Source organism: Bubalus kerabau, chromosome 23, assembly GCF_029407905.1.
Source record: "Bubalus kerabau isolate K-KA32 ecotype Philippines breed swamp buffalo chromosome 23, PCC_UOA_SB_1v2, whole genome shotgun sequence".
In the NCBI taxonomy this organism is placed as follows: Eukaryota; Metazoa; Chordata; class Mammalia; order Artiodactyla; family Bovidae; genus Bubalus; species Bubalus kerabau.
In genome coordinates, this window is record NC_073646.1 from 37,838,685 (window position 1) to 37,853,550 (window position 14,866).

The following is a 14,866-nucleotide window of genomic DNA, read 5'->3' on the forward strand; positions in this document are numbered from 1 at the left end:
GTGTGGAGGCTTCACAGCAGGTGCCTGCCTGAAGAGAACCCAAAGCCACCTGCCAGGCTGCCCATGACAGATCCCAGCACCCACCCTGAGACTCAGCTTCAGTAGCTCTTGGCTCTGCCTGGCAACACTGCACTTAACACCCATGAGCTCTAGTAGCTCCTTTTTTTCTAGAAATTAGGCCAGGGGTCTTTAAGGTCCAGGCCTTAGAAACCCAGTCTTTTCTTCTAATAGTTAAGCCATCTAATTCGCCCCAGCGCTTACCCTGAACCCTAAGGGCAGAGGTTCTCAGCCAAGATCAATTTTGCCTCCAGGGGACATTTGGGAAGGCCTGGAAACAACTTTAGGTGTCACAACTGTCAAATAGACTGAGAACAAGGATCCTGCTAAACAGCCTATGACCCACAAAAAAGCCAGGGCAGCCTCCAAAACAAAGAAGTGCCTGGCACACAGTGAGAACAGTGTCAAGGTTGAGAAACTCAGGCAAAGTTTACAAGAGCAAGGAGACATGTTTTGACCGCTCCTTTCCCCATCTCAAAAGTGGATCCAGACAACTTGTGTTGCAGGGTGAAGGTGATGGGATAAGAAACCAGCTTATTTTTTAAGAAACAAAGGTATTCCTACTTCTCCCTAGCACACTTAATCAGTCTGCAGACAACATTCACCCTGGCATACATTTTGAGAAGCATTTTTTTAATGCATTTGCTCCCCAGGACAGACCTTAGGCAGAAAGTTATCTGGTCTGTTAACGCCCAAAAAATAAAAAGGGGTTTCTCTTACAAAGGTCATACCCCTTGGGAGCAGCAGCCTTTCTCACCACCACAGCCGGCATGGCACACACAGCTAGGCCCTGAAAGTGCACAGCCTTAGCCCAGCATGAGGGAACTGCAGACACCCTGTCACACACAGTGAGGCTAAATATAAAGTGACCAAGTGTCCCTGTTTGCCCTGGAGTCCCAGTTTACACCACTGTCCTGACATAATTAATAGCACTTCCCTTTACTCTCAAGGGGGGCTTGAAACGAAGATGAGCTTGTAATATCCTGTCATATGAGAGCAAAGAAGCCATCAAAGGTGATTAGGGTTATATAGAATCAGGAGCCAATGTGAAGAGGCTCCCACTGGTCAGAACTGAAATTATTTGAGCATCAACAACTGTGACAGATTGGTTAAATTCAAGAATCCATTTTTTATTAAAAAATAATAATAACTGACCACTTTCATGGTGATTAGTTTAGAAGAAAAGCCACTAGATCATTATTGTGAAGATGGGTAAATAAGGGAACGAAGAACCCAGTATTTCCTTTCCTCTGTGAACTGTATGAGTGCACAGATACAGCTATGAGGCATCCCAGCTAATAAATGAAGATTCTTTTATAGAATTAGTGAAATAAATGCATTTAGGCTCTTCAGTTCAGTTCACTCAGTCATGTCCAACTCTTTGTGACTCCATGGACAGCAGCACACCAGGCCTCCCTGTCCATCACCAACTCCCGGAGTTTACCCAAACCCATGTCCATTGAGTTGGTGACGCCATCCAACCACCTCATCCTCTGTTGTCCCCTTCTCCTCCTGCCTTTAATATTTCCCAGCATCAGGGTCTTTGCAAATGAGTCAGCTCTTCGAATCAGGTGGCCAAAGTATTGGAGTTTCAACTTCAACATCAGTCCTTCCAATGAATATTCAGGACTGATTTCCTTTAGGATTGACTGGTTGGATCTCTCTGCTCTCCAAGGGACTCTCAAGAATCTTCTCCAACACCACAGTTCAAAAGCATCAATTCTTCGGTGCTCAGCTTTCTTTATAGTCCAACTCTCACATCCATACAGGACTACTGGAAAAACCATAGCCTTGACTAGACGGACCTTTGTTGGTAATGTCTCTGCTTTTTAATAGGCTGTCTAGGTTGGTCATAACTTTTCTTCCAAGGAGTAAGCGTCTTTTAATTTCATGGCTGCAGTCACCATCTGCAGTGATTTTGGAGCCCAAAAAAATAAAGTCAGCCACTGTTTCTCCATCTATTTGCCATGAAGTGATGGAACCGGATGCCTTGATTTTAGTTTTCTGAATGTTGAGCTTTAAGCCAACTTTTTCACTCTCTTCTTTCACTTTCATCAAGAGGCTCTTTAGTTCTTCTTTCACTTTCTGCCATAAGGGTGGTATCATCTGCATATCTGAGGTTATTGATATTTCTCCTGGCAACCTTGATTCCAGCTTGTGCTTCCTCCAGCCCAGCGTTTCTCATGATGTACTCTGCATAGAAGTTAAATAAGCAGGGTGACAATATACAGCCTTGACATACTCCTTTTCCTATTTGGAACCAGTCTGTTGTTCCATGTCCAGTTCTAACCGTTGCTTCCTGACCTGCATACAATTTTATCAAGAGGCAGGTCAGGTGGTCTTGTATTCCCATCTCCTTCAGAATTTTCCACAGTTCGTGGTGATCCATACAGTCAAAGGCTTTGGCATAGTTAATAAAGCAGAAATAGATGTTTTTCTGGAACTCTCTTGCTTTTTCCATGATCCAGCAGATGTTGGCAATTTGATCTCTGGTTCCTCTGCCTTTTCTAAAACCAGCTTGAACATCTGGAAGTTCACGGTTCACGTATTGCTGAAGCCTGGCTTGGAGAATTTTGAGTATTACTTTACCAGCATGTGAGATGAGTGCAACTGTGCAGTAGTTTGAGCATTCTTTGGCATTGCCTTTCTTTGGGATTGGAATGAAAACTGACCTTTTCCAGTCCTGTGGCCACTGCTGCTTTTTCCAAATTTGCTGGCATACTGAGTGTTGCACTTTCACAGCATCGTGTTTTAGGATTTGAAATAGCTTAACTGAAATTCTATCACCTCCACTAGCTTTGTTCATAGTGATGCTTCCTAAGGCCCACTTGACTTCACCTTTAGGCTCTTAACATTATATAATGAGAAACAACCCAGACAAGCCACCATCTGTAGTATGTTCTTGCCAAAATGTGAAACACGAACCTGACTAGCCCTCTACACCTGCAGTTTTTAGTTAATCAGATGACAGAGAACTCTATTTAACTATGCCATGAGTATGCAAGCAATAAAATTCAGAATGTGAGAAAGTCCACAGGAAAAATAATCCAGTTGTTTTAACAAATAAATTTTAAGGGGAAGGGACTTCCCTGGTGGTCCAGTGGTGAGGGCTCTGTGCTTCCACTGTAGGGGGCATGGGTTCAATCTCTAGTTGGGGAATTAAGATCGCACAAGCCATGCAGCATGGCCAAATAAAAAAAAAAAAACATATATCAAGGGGGAAAAGATATATCAGACTTAGAAGACAAGCAACAAATTACAATTTATGGATCTTACTTTGTTCTTAAAGGAGCTTTTTAAAAATCATGTGGTTTCTTTTTTAAGTACATTAATTGGGAATTAAGGAACTATTTAACTTTTTAGGTATGATAATAGCAATGTAGTTATTATTATAATTTTTTTTAAGAATCCTTAACATTTAGCAGTATACACTGAAATATCTATGAATAACATTTGAGATTTGCTTCAAAATACTTCAGCTGGGGAGGAAGATGAAGAGGAGGATGGGGCAGAAATGAAACAAGATTGGCTATGCATAAACAAATGGTTAAAGCTAAATGATGAATACATGAGGATTCATTTATGTATGTTTGAAATTCTCTATTCTAAAAAAATTCCTAAATAGAAAAATACAGAAAACAATATTTGGCATTTGAATAGCTATCAAAAATAAGGTTACTACAGCTCTATGGGAAAATGTTCCTTTTGGGACTCTGGAGGAACCGTCAGTAAGCTTTGGTCTCAAAGCAAACAAGTGAGCCCACACGGGAAGACACCAAGTTCTTACTCTTACAGAAGCTCCCTTCTGAGATCCCAACTGGCTGAAAACCCAGTGTATGCTCAGAGAATCTGCCATTTAATTCAGGTAAACAGAAGGCCACTGATGAGCAACTCCAAGCCCATGCTGGCCCCATGCCCCCTACACACCTCTCAGAAAAGACCAAACTCGGGTCAGGTCAGCCCCTATGTCCTACAGACTAGAGCCAGAGGCTGAGGGAAGCCTGTCATTGGGTTTGGACTTCAGGTGGCTATGAGCCTTGCCTGGCTTGTCTGAGGCGTGGGGCAGAAAAGAGCTGACTCTGCACCTGGACTCAACAGTGCTGGGAAATGGCAGTCCAGCATCTCAGGAAGTGGATGTCTCACAGTACTCACAGCCTCATGGGGACAACTGAAGGGCCAGGAGGTCTTCTGCTGAGTCAAATGTAAACACCATGGTTACCTGCCAAATAAGTGATAAAATAATGTGTTTCAAATCGGAGTGAGTAATGCAACTCTCTGTATTAAAGTCATTACCATTTATCAATATCCCATTTACAATGGAAAATGGGGGGGAAAAAACCCCAGTGAAAGAAGATAGTATTAAGAGGCACCATGAGACAAATCACATCTTGCAAACACAGGACACAGCCCAAAGACAACTAACTTACAGTCCCATCAGAAGACTAACTCACTCGGCAGCGGCATCCAAAGGCACTGCAGCATGGTCTGGGCTAGTTAGGCAGTTTCCAGAAAGTCCAAGAAAAAGGAAACCCTTTAATGATGGCAAAATAATATGAGAGCTTAAACACAGTTACAGATAATGCATCTTCTCATTTTTAAAAAAATGTATTTAATTCCTAAAAACATCTTTGTTTTTCCTAAACTAGCATTCATATAAAAACAGCCAGCTACCGTCTCATCATCTCCAGGTGGCCTGAGGATCCCAAGCACCTCTCAGATGATAAGGACCGAGATGCACCGAGGACAGAGATGATTCAGAAACAAGAGGTAGGTGGTGGCGAATGCACTGCAGGGCCAGAGCAGACAGGACGGAGGCACAGGCCCAGATGCCCAGGTCTGGACAGTATCTGGGAGTATCCACAGGTTCCACCTCGGGTGATTCTGAAGATCAAACACATTCACTAACAGGTAAGTTCCCCAAGGACAGGGACTCCCCCCATTTTATTTACTAACCTACCTCAAGCACCCAGAAGAGTCCCTGGCACACTGTCAGGCCTCAATAAATATTTGTGGAATGAGTCAAGTGAGAAAACAGGGAAGTGCATTTTATATGCTGTAAAGTGCCATCAAATGTATTAATACCAGTACATCTTTCAGACTCATTTAATTAGAACTTCATTCCAAACTGGATTAAAAAAAAAAAAAAACTCTCATGTTTAGACAGTGACCAAAAGCAAAATATTAATTTCCTGACAGATGTGTGGACAGCTGTTTTTGTTCAAGGAACAATGGAATGGGAGAAACTACTACTGAGAGTAGGTCACAGAGAGGAAGGGGCCATAGAGAGAGTAAAATAAAGGCGGATGCCTAAGCAACCCAGCTAGGGAGGGAAAGATCAGGAACTGGGCAGTTGGAGCAGAGAACTTCCTTTCACTCAGCACTCACCAGGAATGAAACTCAGGACGCTCTGCTTTATTAACAAATCTGCTTCCAGAGCCTGATCCCACACTCTGGGGCAATGAGGTCTCAGCTGTCTGGTCATTGGGGCAGTAGGTGTTCAATAAATATTTGTTAAATGGAAAAGAACTGGGGAGAGAGAGGGAATCAGAGTCTGAGCTAATGATCTTGCAGGGACACAGCCCTCAGGAAAATGAGGTTCAAGCTGCTGACAGGTGAGAAGATTTCACTACGAGGACCAGATTTGCTCAGGAGGTGGATGTGAACATCCATGGAAGGAGAAAAATGTTGACATGAACTGAAACTTGGACCATCAATTCCTGGAAAGGTTATGAAGTGCTAGCACCAGTTGGGTGAGAGACATGGCACCTCAACTAAAGCAGGCCTCTCCCTTACCCAGCGTCTAAAACGAGGGGAAATAAAAGGGGTCAAAGCGCCTCTCCACACGCAACACTCCTGACACGGGCAGCCCTTCAGGAAGTAACAGTGGGTATTCCTCCCACGAGGTCTCCCTCCACTGGTGGTCCCGGAAGGTCCCGTGAGCCAAACAGGTGCATCCAGGCCAGGCGCCCTCACTGCCCTGGGGGCTCCTGGCGGTGCTGCGTCTTCTGGTGCCGGTTGAGGATGGAGCGCTGGTTGAAGCTGCGGCCGCAGGCCGGGCAGCGATACGGCTTCTCCCCAGTGTGGATCCTCTGGTGCCGGACCAGCCGCTCCCCCTTGCTGAAGCGCTTCCCGCACACCTGGCAGCCATAGGGCTTCTCACCCGTGTGGGTCCGCCGGTGCACCGCCAGGTTGGCGTTCCTGCTGAAGCGCTTGCCACACTCGCAGGTGTACGGCTTCTCGCCAGTGTGTGTCCGGCGGTGCACCTGCAGGTGCTGCCGGCGGCTGAAGCTCCTCCAGCAGTCCGCGCACTGGAAGGGCTTCTCGCCTGTGTGGCTGCGCTGGTGGACCGCGAGGTGGTGGCGCTGGCTGAAGGTCTTCCAGCACTCACTGCACACGTGTGGCCGCCGGCCCAGGTGCGTCCGCTGGTGCTTCAGCAGGTACTCGCGCAGTGCAAAGCCCTTGCCGCACTCCCCGCAGCTGTACGACTTCTCCTCCTCGTGCGTCCGCTGGTGTCGGACCAGGTTGGAGCTCCGACTGAAGCCTTTCCCACACTCAGGGCACTGGAAAGGTTTCCAGAAGGAGCTGTGGGTCTGGAGGTCATCGGGCAGCGGGGCAACGCTGTGCTGGGGCAGGAGCGGCCCGGGCGTGTTTCCCACCGAGCTCCCGGCCTCCTGCTCGCTTGGTCTTCCCAACTCTGGGCCCTGGAGAGCAGCCTCCCCGCACCGCTCTGCCTGCCCGCAAGCGAGCTGCCCCTTGGGGTCTGCCAGCTGGGTCTTTGCCTCCTTGTCCTTGCTCCCCAGGCCTACAGGACAAAGGAGATACAGACCAACGCTGAAGAGGATCTGAAGGGAAACTTCTAGTCAGAACTTGGCTTCTAATGTGTCCCATTAACAACTACCAATGACCTCTGTGCATTTCACTTGCTCTGACTCTAAAACCAGACATTCCTTTACTTCTTTCCACCTGTTATGGACTGAATGTTTGGGTTCCCTCCAAAATTCACAGGCTGAAGCTCTCAGGCCCCTGGGGCTGCTGTTAGGAGGTGGGGCCTTTGGACCCTAATTAGGTGAGGGTCTGGGGGTGGAGCCCCCAGGATGGGACCATGTCCCAGAAGAGCAGAAGCCAGGGCTGGCTCTCTGCACACAGCAGTCATGTGAGTGGGAGCCCTCGTGATGGATTAACGGCCTTACAAAAAAGGAGGAAGAGACATGAGAGCTCTCCCTCCCTCCCTCTGCCACATGAGGACCTGGCAAGAAGGCAACTGCCCGCGAACCAGGAAGAGAGGCCCTCGCCAGACAACAAATGTGCCAGCAACTGGATCTGGGACTTCCCAGCCTCTGGAACTGGGAGATATTAAGTGTCTGTTGTTAAAGCCACCCACTTGGTGGTATTTTGTGACAGCAGCCCAAGCTCAGACCATCTCCCTGCCTTCTCACGGAACCATCTGCTAAATTACAATGCCTTCCCTCTTAATTTCCTACTAAGTCATCCTGTGCTTTCCTTCAAAATCTGACTCAATGCCATCCTCTAAGGAACACACCTTGATTTCTCCCCCGCTGTGGGTCTCTACAGCACATGCATTCAATTAGCACTGTTTATTCCACACTTACTTACACATGACCTTGTTACACATGCTATTCTACAGTCGTCAAGATGTTCAGCTTCCCTAGGATCACGGACCTGTTCCAGCAATGTTTCCACATCCTCCCTCAGGTTATTTTCCCTGCTCACACTGTGCCCTCCACCTCAGCCTGGTTTATTGCCCTGGGTCTCTGGGAGCCTGGCACAGGGACTGACTCAGGAGAGATGCTTCATGACTGCTGGATGGGCCAGTGAACGCAGCTGTCTGTACCAAGCCACCTTGACATCAGCACATTTATTAGGAATGAAATGCCCTTCCACAGGTCCTTCCTTTGTTTCCTCTTTTACTCTCTCTAAATTAACAGAATAATTGGTTACATAAGATCAAGAAGAAAAGGAAAAGAAGAGAGGAGAGAGATACTAGGGAGCAAAGAAGCCAAGAAAAGAGGAAAATGACAAGTCACGCTTAAATGGGAAAGTCCTTTCAGGCAAGGCCATTAAAAGAGAAAAGGAAAAAGGACACTTAATGCTTCCTGATTTGACAAAATACGGAGGAGACAGCCAGCATTTCTGATGTCTTACCTGGAGGTGAGACCCCGCAGTCCTGGGGTTCCACATACTCCCCAAAGCAGTCTATCTGGGCTGGGGTTACGTGCCTCCACTCCTCCTCAGGGAAAGCCAGGGCCATGTCTTTAAATGGGCCCAACCCCTGAAACAGCACAGGAGATGGCTAAGGATAAAGAAATAATCCCAAGGCAGGAGCAGCTAAAGAGCAGACACACAGGGAGCCACACTCCAGGGGAGAAGGGAGAGAGAAGATCACTTCTCCCCAAAGAAGAACACTTGTGGCAGGAGGAGAGAGTCTAACTTAATTGAAAAAAAAAAAAAAAATGCTGATGTCTTTCTTCCTCTACTCTAAATGTCCTTGGAAAACAGAAGCAGGAAACAGCACAGGAACCAGGGTCCCAGATGGCTCCAAAATGGGACTGGAAGTGCCTCCCTCTCGACAGTTTAATGACAGAGAAGCGATGGACTTGTCTGAGGCACTGTTTTGAGTCTTTGCTGCAGCACTTTGCTGGCACCCAATAACCACAGCCTCCAACTTCCACTATTCAATCACCTCCACTACATCCTCATATTGGAGGGAAATGGGGGCTGCTATTTATCCCCTCCTGTAGAATCAATTTTCCCTCAGAGATAAGCAAACACTTGGGCAGGCCCTGTCTTAAGAACAGCGCCATGTTAAAATGAATGTGCTGCTGCCATGACACAGTAAAGAACACTTGTGGCAGGAGGAGAGAGTCTAACTTAATTGAAAAAAAAAAATGCTGATGTCTTTCTTCCTCTCCTCTAAATGTCCTTGGTCAACAGAAGCAGGAAACAGCACAGGCACCAAACCTTGCCTAAATACTGCTTTAATGAGATCAAACTTGAGTCACTTCTTTTTTTTCTGCCAAATGATAACATTCCTTCTGCAAGGAACTCTTCACTTTAAGACTTGATGTCCCTTTCAGAAAGCTGTCACACTAGAAACCCCCCACCTCCCTGGGAACACTGGGCATGCCATGGGAGACACTCACACCATGACAGAACTGCCCACCTGTGCTCTAGGGACCCCCATCTGTGGCAGGCTAAGAAGTGCTAACAAGGCCAAAACTCCTGGTGCAGCCTTTGGAGGGGCCAGAGAGACCATTCCACTTGGCGCTGCTGGGCACCCCCACCTCTGAGTCAGCAACACTCCTGCTGACTCGGTGGGGAGGAAGGGGTCCACAGGAAGAGCAGCCACAGACAGATCCATAAAAGCTATCCACAGAGGGCTACTGATCTCCTGGCCACCCACCACAGCCTAAATCATGCCTGTGGGGTTTCCACCAATAATGGCTTCCTCCTCACAACTGGGCTTCCCTTGTGGCTGAGAGGTAAAGAATCTGCCTGCCAATGCAGGAGACGTGGGTTCGATCCCTGGGTTGGGAAGATCCCCTGGAGGAGGGCGTGGCAACCCACTCGAGTATTCAGTAGTCTTGTCTGGAAAATTGCATGGACAGAGGAGCCTGGTGAGCTACAGCTCATGGGGCTGCAAAAGAGTCGGACATGACTGAGTGACTGAATAACACCACAATTACAAGGGTAATACTGAGTTGACTGAGGAAAAAAAAAAGAAATCAAAGAGTAATACAAATGAGTGAACTGAGCCTCATGCCTAGACCCTAAGGCATAAGGCTCAATCCAAATTAATAACTGATGATTGATAGTCAAGTGGAGAAAACGAAGCTGTCACATCCATCAGGACAAGAAAGGAAAAATCACTCAACTCTGCACAGTGCTCTGCTGTGCGGAGAACTCTTGAGGAAGGTGCGCCTCATTCAAAGCAACCTCGTGATCCCTGAAGGGCAGGCACAGCTCACCTGGGATCCAGCCGTCAGGAAGCTGGCTGCCACCTCCTGGTCTCTGGTGCTCACTGCAGGGAGGCCAGCACCAGCCTGAAGGACTGGCAGAGCTGAGCAGGAAAGGAAAACAGGAGCAGGATTAGCACTGTCCTGCAGCAACTCAGCCACAGGCTCTGCTGCCCGACACACAGAACCCCAGGAACCATAAGGAGACTCCAGACAGGCCGGGCATGGGTGTACCCAACTCTGTTCTCAGCTGGGAAGAAGGGCCCAACTCACTACACATGGCCCTTCAGGACAGTTCATGCTCCCAAGTCACAGGCTCACAATAATCCCCTTTGAGACTCTGCAACACAGTAAAGTCACCTGTTACTTTCAGGAATTTGGTTTATCCACCACTTAAAAAAAAAAAAAAATCCCTACATATCAGCTACATATGCCCTGGTGCTCTCCATATTAAGGATGTGAGGGGAAGGAGAAGAAATGACAAGACAGAGTGATCCCAGATAGCAGAAATTGAGAGATCGAGCTATAGAGAACAACTTCACTCCATCTGTTTCCTACTAAAGTCAAAGAGGAAGTCAGGGAAACGCAAAACTGTGCCCACAGGTGCCTTGGTTTGACCCCTCAGCTGATGGGTCTATAAGGAAAGGGGAACGTGGGGTACAAAGCAGTTTTCTGCACCCTATCTTCTTATTGCTTGCATCTTACCCTGCTCCTGGAAGGCCTGCGTCCCCTCTCCAGGGTCCTGGCTGAGCTGCTCCTCAGCGCCTCGGTCAAGGTCTTGGATGCCTTCCCCGTGGGGCATCCCCCACTCGGGCTTGACCTCCACGGGCCCCAGGTGGACACTTGGTTCCCAGGGGTCTCTGCAAAGCGTTGTCTCCTCCCGCTGTCCCTGCACGTGGCATGGAACCTAAGAAGAGTCCCCAACACCTGTTAGAACGAGGCCTGCGTAAGGCTGTCATGAAAGCCGTTCCAGCTGCTGGGGCACGGACAAGCTGGCTCAGCTCTTCCTGAGCACAGCAGTGAAAAGGTGAAAAGGAAGCTAAACTGCCTTCATCAGACTCTGAGATCAGATACTTGTCTGTATCCATGCCATTTGACAGGAGTCCCTTCAGCTCACCTCAGTACTGATCACATTCCACCATGAACAACATCACAGAGAGATAGTATCATTTCATTGAGAACTTTAGCCCAAAACACGCATTAGGAAAAAACATTCCTCAGTTAAAGATGCTGAAAACAAAAAATATAAGGCCTAGACTGTACAGTGAATTAGTGAGGAAAAAAATTGTTCTACAAATAGCAAGGAAAACCAAAACCCACAAAAACAGGCCCTTCCTGGTCCATTTTTAAGCTCCTACTAAAGACAAAACAAAACAACTCTCTTAGACAACACAAGAAGTCAGGGTGACTGCTGTGGGAAAGGGGAGGATAAACTGAAGGAAGGTTGTTACCTGCAAGCAAAACAGTAATGTTCGGTCCTGCCCTCTTTCCTAGACAGTCAGCAGGAAACTGTACCAGACAGGGACAGAGACATGACCAGAGTCCCAGGGAAGCCTCTGAGGTGCAAAGTCACTCATTATGTGATCATCTGAGCCAATGTCCCAAACGTGGAAATGGCACTGCTACAGACAGCGCTCCTGAGAAAAACTGTTCACCAAGAAGAATTCCCTGCAAGCCCACATACGTCTCCGCCCAAAGAGGAAGGAGACCCCCTGGCCTTTGAAATCCATCATAACTGCCTTCCTTTTTTTTCATTTTTTGACCATACCACACAGCATGTGGGATCTTAGTTCTCTAACCAGGGATTGAATCCAGTGCCCCCTGCATTAGAAGCCAGTCTTAACCACTGGACCACTTAACCACTGGGAGGTCCACCACTGCCTTCTTGGACCCAAGGCTCACAAAGGAAATATGGCCAAGCCCCTGCCCTGATGACCAGAAAAGAAGCTACCGGCCCTTCCACTGGCCCTGCGTCTTCCGTGGAAATGGCTTTCCTTGCTGAAAACTCCTCTACCCTCCAAAAATTACTTCTAGTGGCCCGGAAGCAGAGAAAGGAGACTCTGCATGCACATCACCCACTCCTACTGCTTCATCAAACTTCTAGATTCTTTACCGCTTCCCTTCCAATCAACAAAGCAAGACCCAGAACCCCCTTCTCACCCACCGCCTTGGCTTCCAGGGCTCTCTGCGTGAAGTCCTCCACCATGGCCACTAGGGCCTTGCCGCTCTCGGGGCCATGCTCCCAAATCCAGGCGTAGAACTCCCGTGGCAGGATGGTCAGGAACTGCTCCAGCACTAGCAGCTCCAGGATCTGCTCCTTGGTATGCAGCTCGGGCCGCAGCCACTGGCGACAGAGCTCCTGGAGCTCCCTGAGGGCTTCCTGGGGCCCAGCCGCCTCCTGGTAGCGGAACTGCCGAAACCGCAGGCGAAAAGTCTCCGGGCTGGGGTCCTCCCTCGTCCTGCCCCATGGCAGCTCTTTCTCTAGTTTTACCACATGGCCACCCATTTGCTGCTGAGGCTCTTCTGCCATCCCTGGACGCTCTACAAGCATCTTCACACCAACTCCCAGAAGACTGAAGGTCTGTAGGGAAGGACAGACAGACAACAGGATAGCATAAATAAGACTCCAGGAAGCTCGGGGTATCCCAGTTCTGCCTCTACATCAATAAACATTCCACTGGAAAACAGGATAATGAGACATTTTCAAAAGACTAGACATATATCCTGAGTCATGTCAATTCAACTCAGTATTTGCTAACCACTTATGTGTGGAGGCTAAATAGAAAACATACAAGACTTAGCTTATTCCCACAAATAGCTTAGAATTTCATGAAGAGGATAATACTGAAGAATTTCATGAAGAGGATAATCATTAAATGGAGATGTATTATAACTAGGTCAGTCACCAGGGCCCACTCTTCCAAAATCAAAGAAAATATACATTAAACATATATCTATGACTGGCCCACAGAAGCTAGAAACACAAGAGGAAACAAAAGTGCTTGCCCTTTGAAACTCACAAACTGGTGCAGCAGATGGAAAAAAAAATGTAAACAAATATATTTAAATTATAAATGAGAATTAGTTCTAAAAAGGAAATAAGGAGGGTGTTAATGGGGACAATCAATTTGGAGAAGGCTTTTCTAAAGAAATGACACTTAAGATGAGACCCAACAAATGAATGAGAATGAGCCAGTCATTCAAAGAACTTTCCAGGCAAAAGCCTGGGGGCTAGACATTAGGAGGGCAGTCTGCAAACAAACCAAAGAGCAAAGTGGCTTTAGTAGAGTGACAGAGGGAACACAGGGGAAGGAGGAAAACAGATTATCCAGGGCCTGGGCATGCAGTAAGGATTATGGACTTCACTCTTATTCCTTATTTTAGTGGGGAGATATATGTTCTTCAAAGGTCACTCTGCCTGCAAAGTGTCAGCAGAGTATAGATATGAAGGGTCAAGAAGGAAAGCTGCACTTACCGTAGTCCAAGAAGGAGATAGAGACTTAGATCAGGGAGGTGGCAAAGAAGCAGACAGTTAAGGCATTTTGCAGGCAAAACCAATAGCCTTATTGGTGGCTAGAACGTGACAGTGTGCTCAGCCTAAAGAAAACAATAGAATGATATACATACCATTACTATAACTGATCAAAAGAATTCCAACTTACGCTTTACCATTTAGAAAGCATGTGAGCACACGCTCTCATTTAATACTGACAACCATCCTAGTGAGTGTACTGAAGAAACTGAATATGTAAAAGGTTAGACAGATGATTGAGGTCAGCCTCCCAAAACACAAAAGTGTAGATAAGAAACATGGGAAGCCATAAAAAAAAAAAAAAGAAAGGTTTACACAAGTTCAAGTACTCATGAGAAAGAAGAGACCTGTAGACTTGGGGTAGGTAGACTAAGGGGGAGAATCGCCTTACATGTAGCAGAGAATAAGCGAATGGCAGTAGGCGTTAATATTATCCAAGTGTCTGCTTACTATTCTATTGTGTTCGTGTATCTATCTATCCTTTTCAAATGTATTTACATTTTCACCCTATTTGTTTTCTCTGCTGCATCAATTGAGATTTCTCTTTCCTGACTTTCTAGCTACTGAATTTGTTCACCCCACGATTGCATTTACTACATTATAGTGCGAATGCTTATCCGTGTGTCTCCATCTACAAGATTCCCTTTGGTAAAGAAATGGCCTCATTCTGGGGAATTCCCTGGCGGTCCAGCGGTTAGTACTCTGAGCTTCCACTGCAGGAAGCATGGGTTCTATCCCTGGTCTGGGAACTAAGATGCCCTACTGACCGGCCCAGAGTGGGCGGGGGGGGGGGGGTGGGGGGAAGCCCTCACTCACTCATCTTTTATTTCTAGCACTTGACAAATAGAAGGCGCCACTTTATTATTCTTGGAATGAGCTTCTCGTTCTAAAATGACCACTTTTCACTCTTCAGAGTGTTCTGCTTCGGCTCAAGATATCCGGGTTCTGGAGACCTCCCCCGTTAAGCCAACCCTGGCCGGGCGCCACCAACCTCGCTCCTACCTGAGCCGAGCGCCGTGCGGCGCCCCCGGGATCCCGACCCGCAAGGCCTCGGTGCTGCGGGAGGCAGCTCCGGGGAGACGCGCGCCTCAGCGTCAGCCTCGCCGCCACCGCCGACACCCGCAGCAGCCCCACAGCACGGAACCCAGGCCCCAGCCACCTCGGCACCGCTACTCAAACTCGCCTCCCCTCACAGCCCCACACCTGAGGAAGGCTGGCCCCAGCTCGCGGCGAGCCGGAAGTGGGCGACGGACGCGGTCAGACAGGTGCGTTAAGGAGGGGCCCCTTCCGTTTCCTCTCTAGG

At 47.8% G+C, this 14,866-nt stretch overlaps 1 protein-coding gene across 8 annotated transcripts; it reads right to left on the minus strand.

Moving 5' to 3' along the window:
- Nucleotides 1-1,179: 1,179 nt before the first annotated feature.
- Nucleotides 1,180-14,866, minus strand: ZSCAN25 (zinc finger and SCAN domain containing 25). Of its 8 annotated transcripts, XR_008707561.1 has the most exons (8): nt 14,566-14,828; nt 13,507-13,628; nt 12,196-12,612; nt 10,737-10,938; nt 10,044-10,135; nt 8,221-8,347; nt 5,851-6,859; nt 1,180-4,276 (listed from the first exon to the last, which is right to left on the minus strand). XR_008707561.1 is itself a non-coding variant. In XM_055561990.1 (7 exons), exons 3-7 carry the CDS (start codon nt 12,580-12,582, stop codon nt 6,027-6,029), a joined length of 1,641 nt encoding a protein of 546 aa, XP_055417965.1. In that variant the 5' UTR covers nt 12,583-12,612; nt 13,507-13,628; nt 14,767-14,866; the 3' UTR covers nt 1,180-6,026. The 8 variants fall into 8 exon arrangements, 7 of the variants coding, with proteins under 7 accessions (XP_055417965.1, XP_055417964.1, XP_055417966.1 ...); XM_055561990.1 differs by having other exon boundaries at nt 1,180-6,859; nt 14,767-14,866; XM_055561989.1 differs by having other exon boundaries at nt 1,180-6,859.

Bases quoted from the DNA above. Each gene is read 5' to 3' on its own strand.
- ZSCAN25 (XM_055561990.1), bottom strand. From the start codon at position 12,582: ATGCTTGTAGAGCGTCCAGGGATGGCAGAAGAGCCTCAGCAGCAAATG. The intron at 10,136-10,736 runs GTAAGATGCAAG...TTTCCTGCTCAG, and splicing joins GCAGGCCTTCCAGGAGCAGG to CTCTGCCAGTCCTTCAGGCT. The intron at 8,348-10,043 runs GTGAGCTGTGCC...GTGCTGTTTCAG, and splicing joins TCCTGACGGCTGGATCCCAG to GGGTTGGGCCCATTTAAAGA.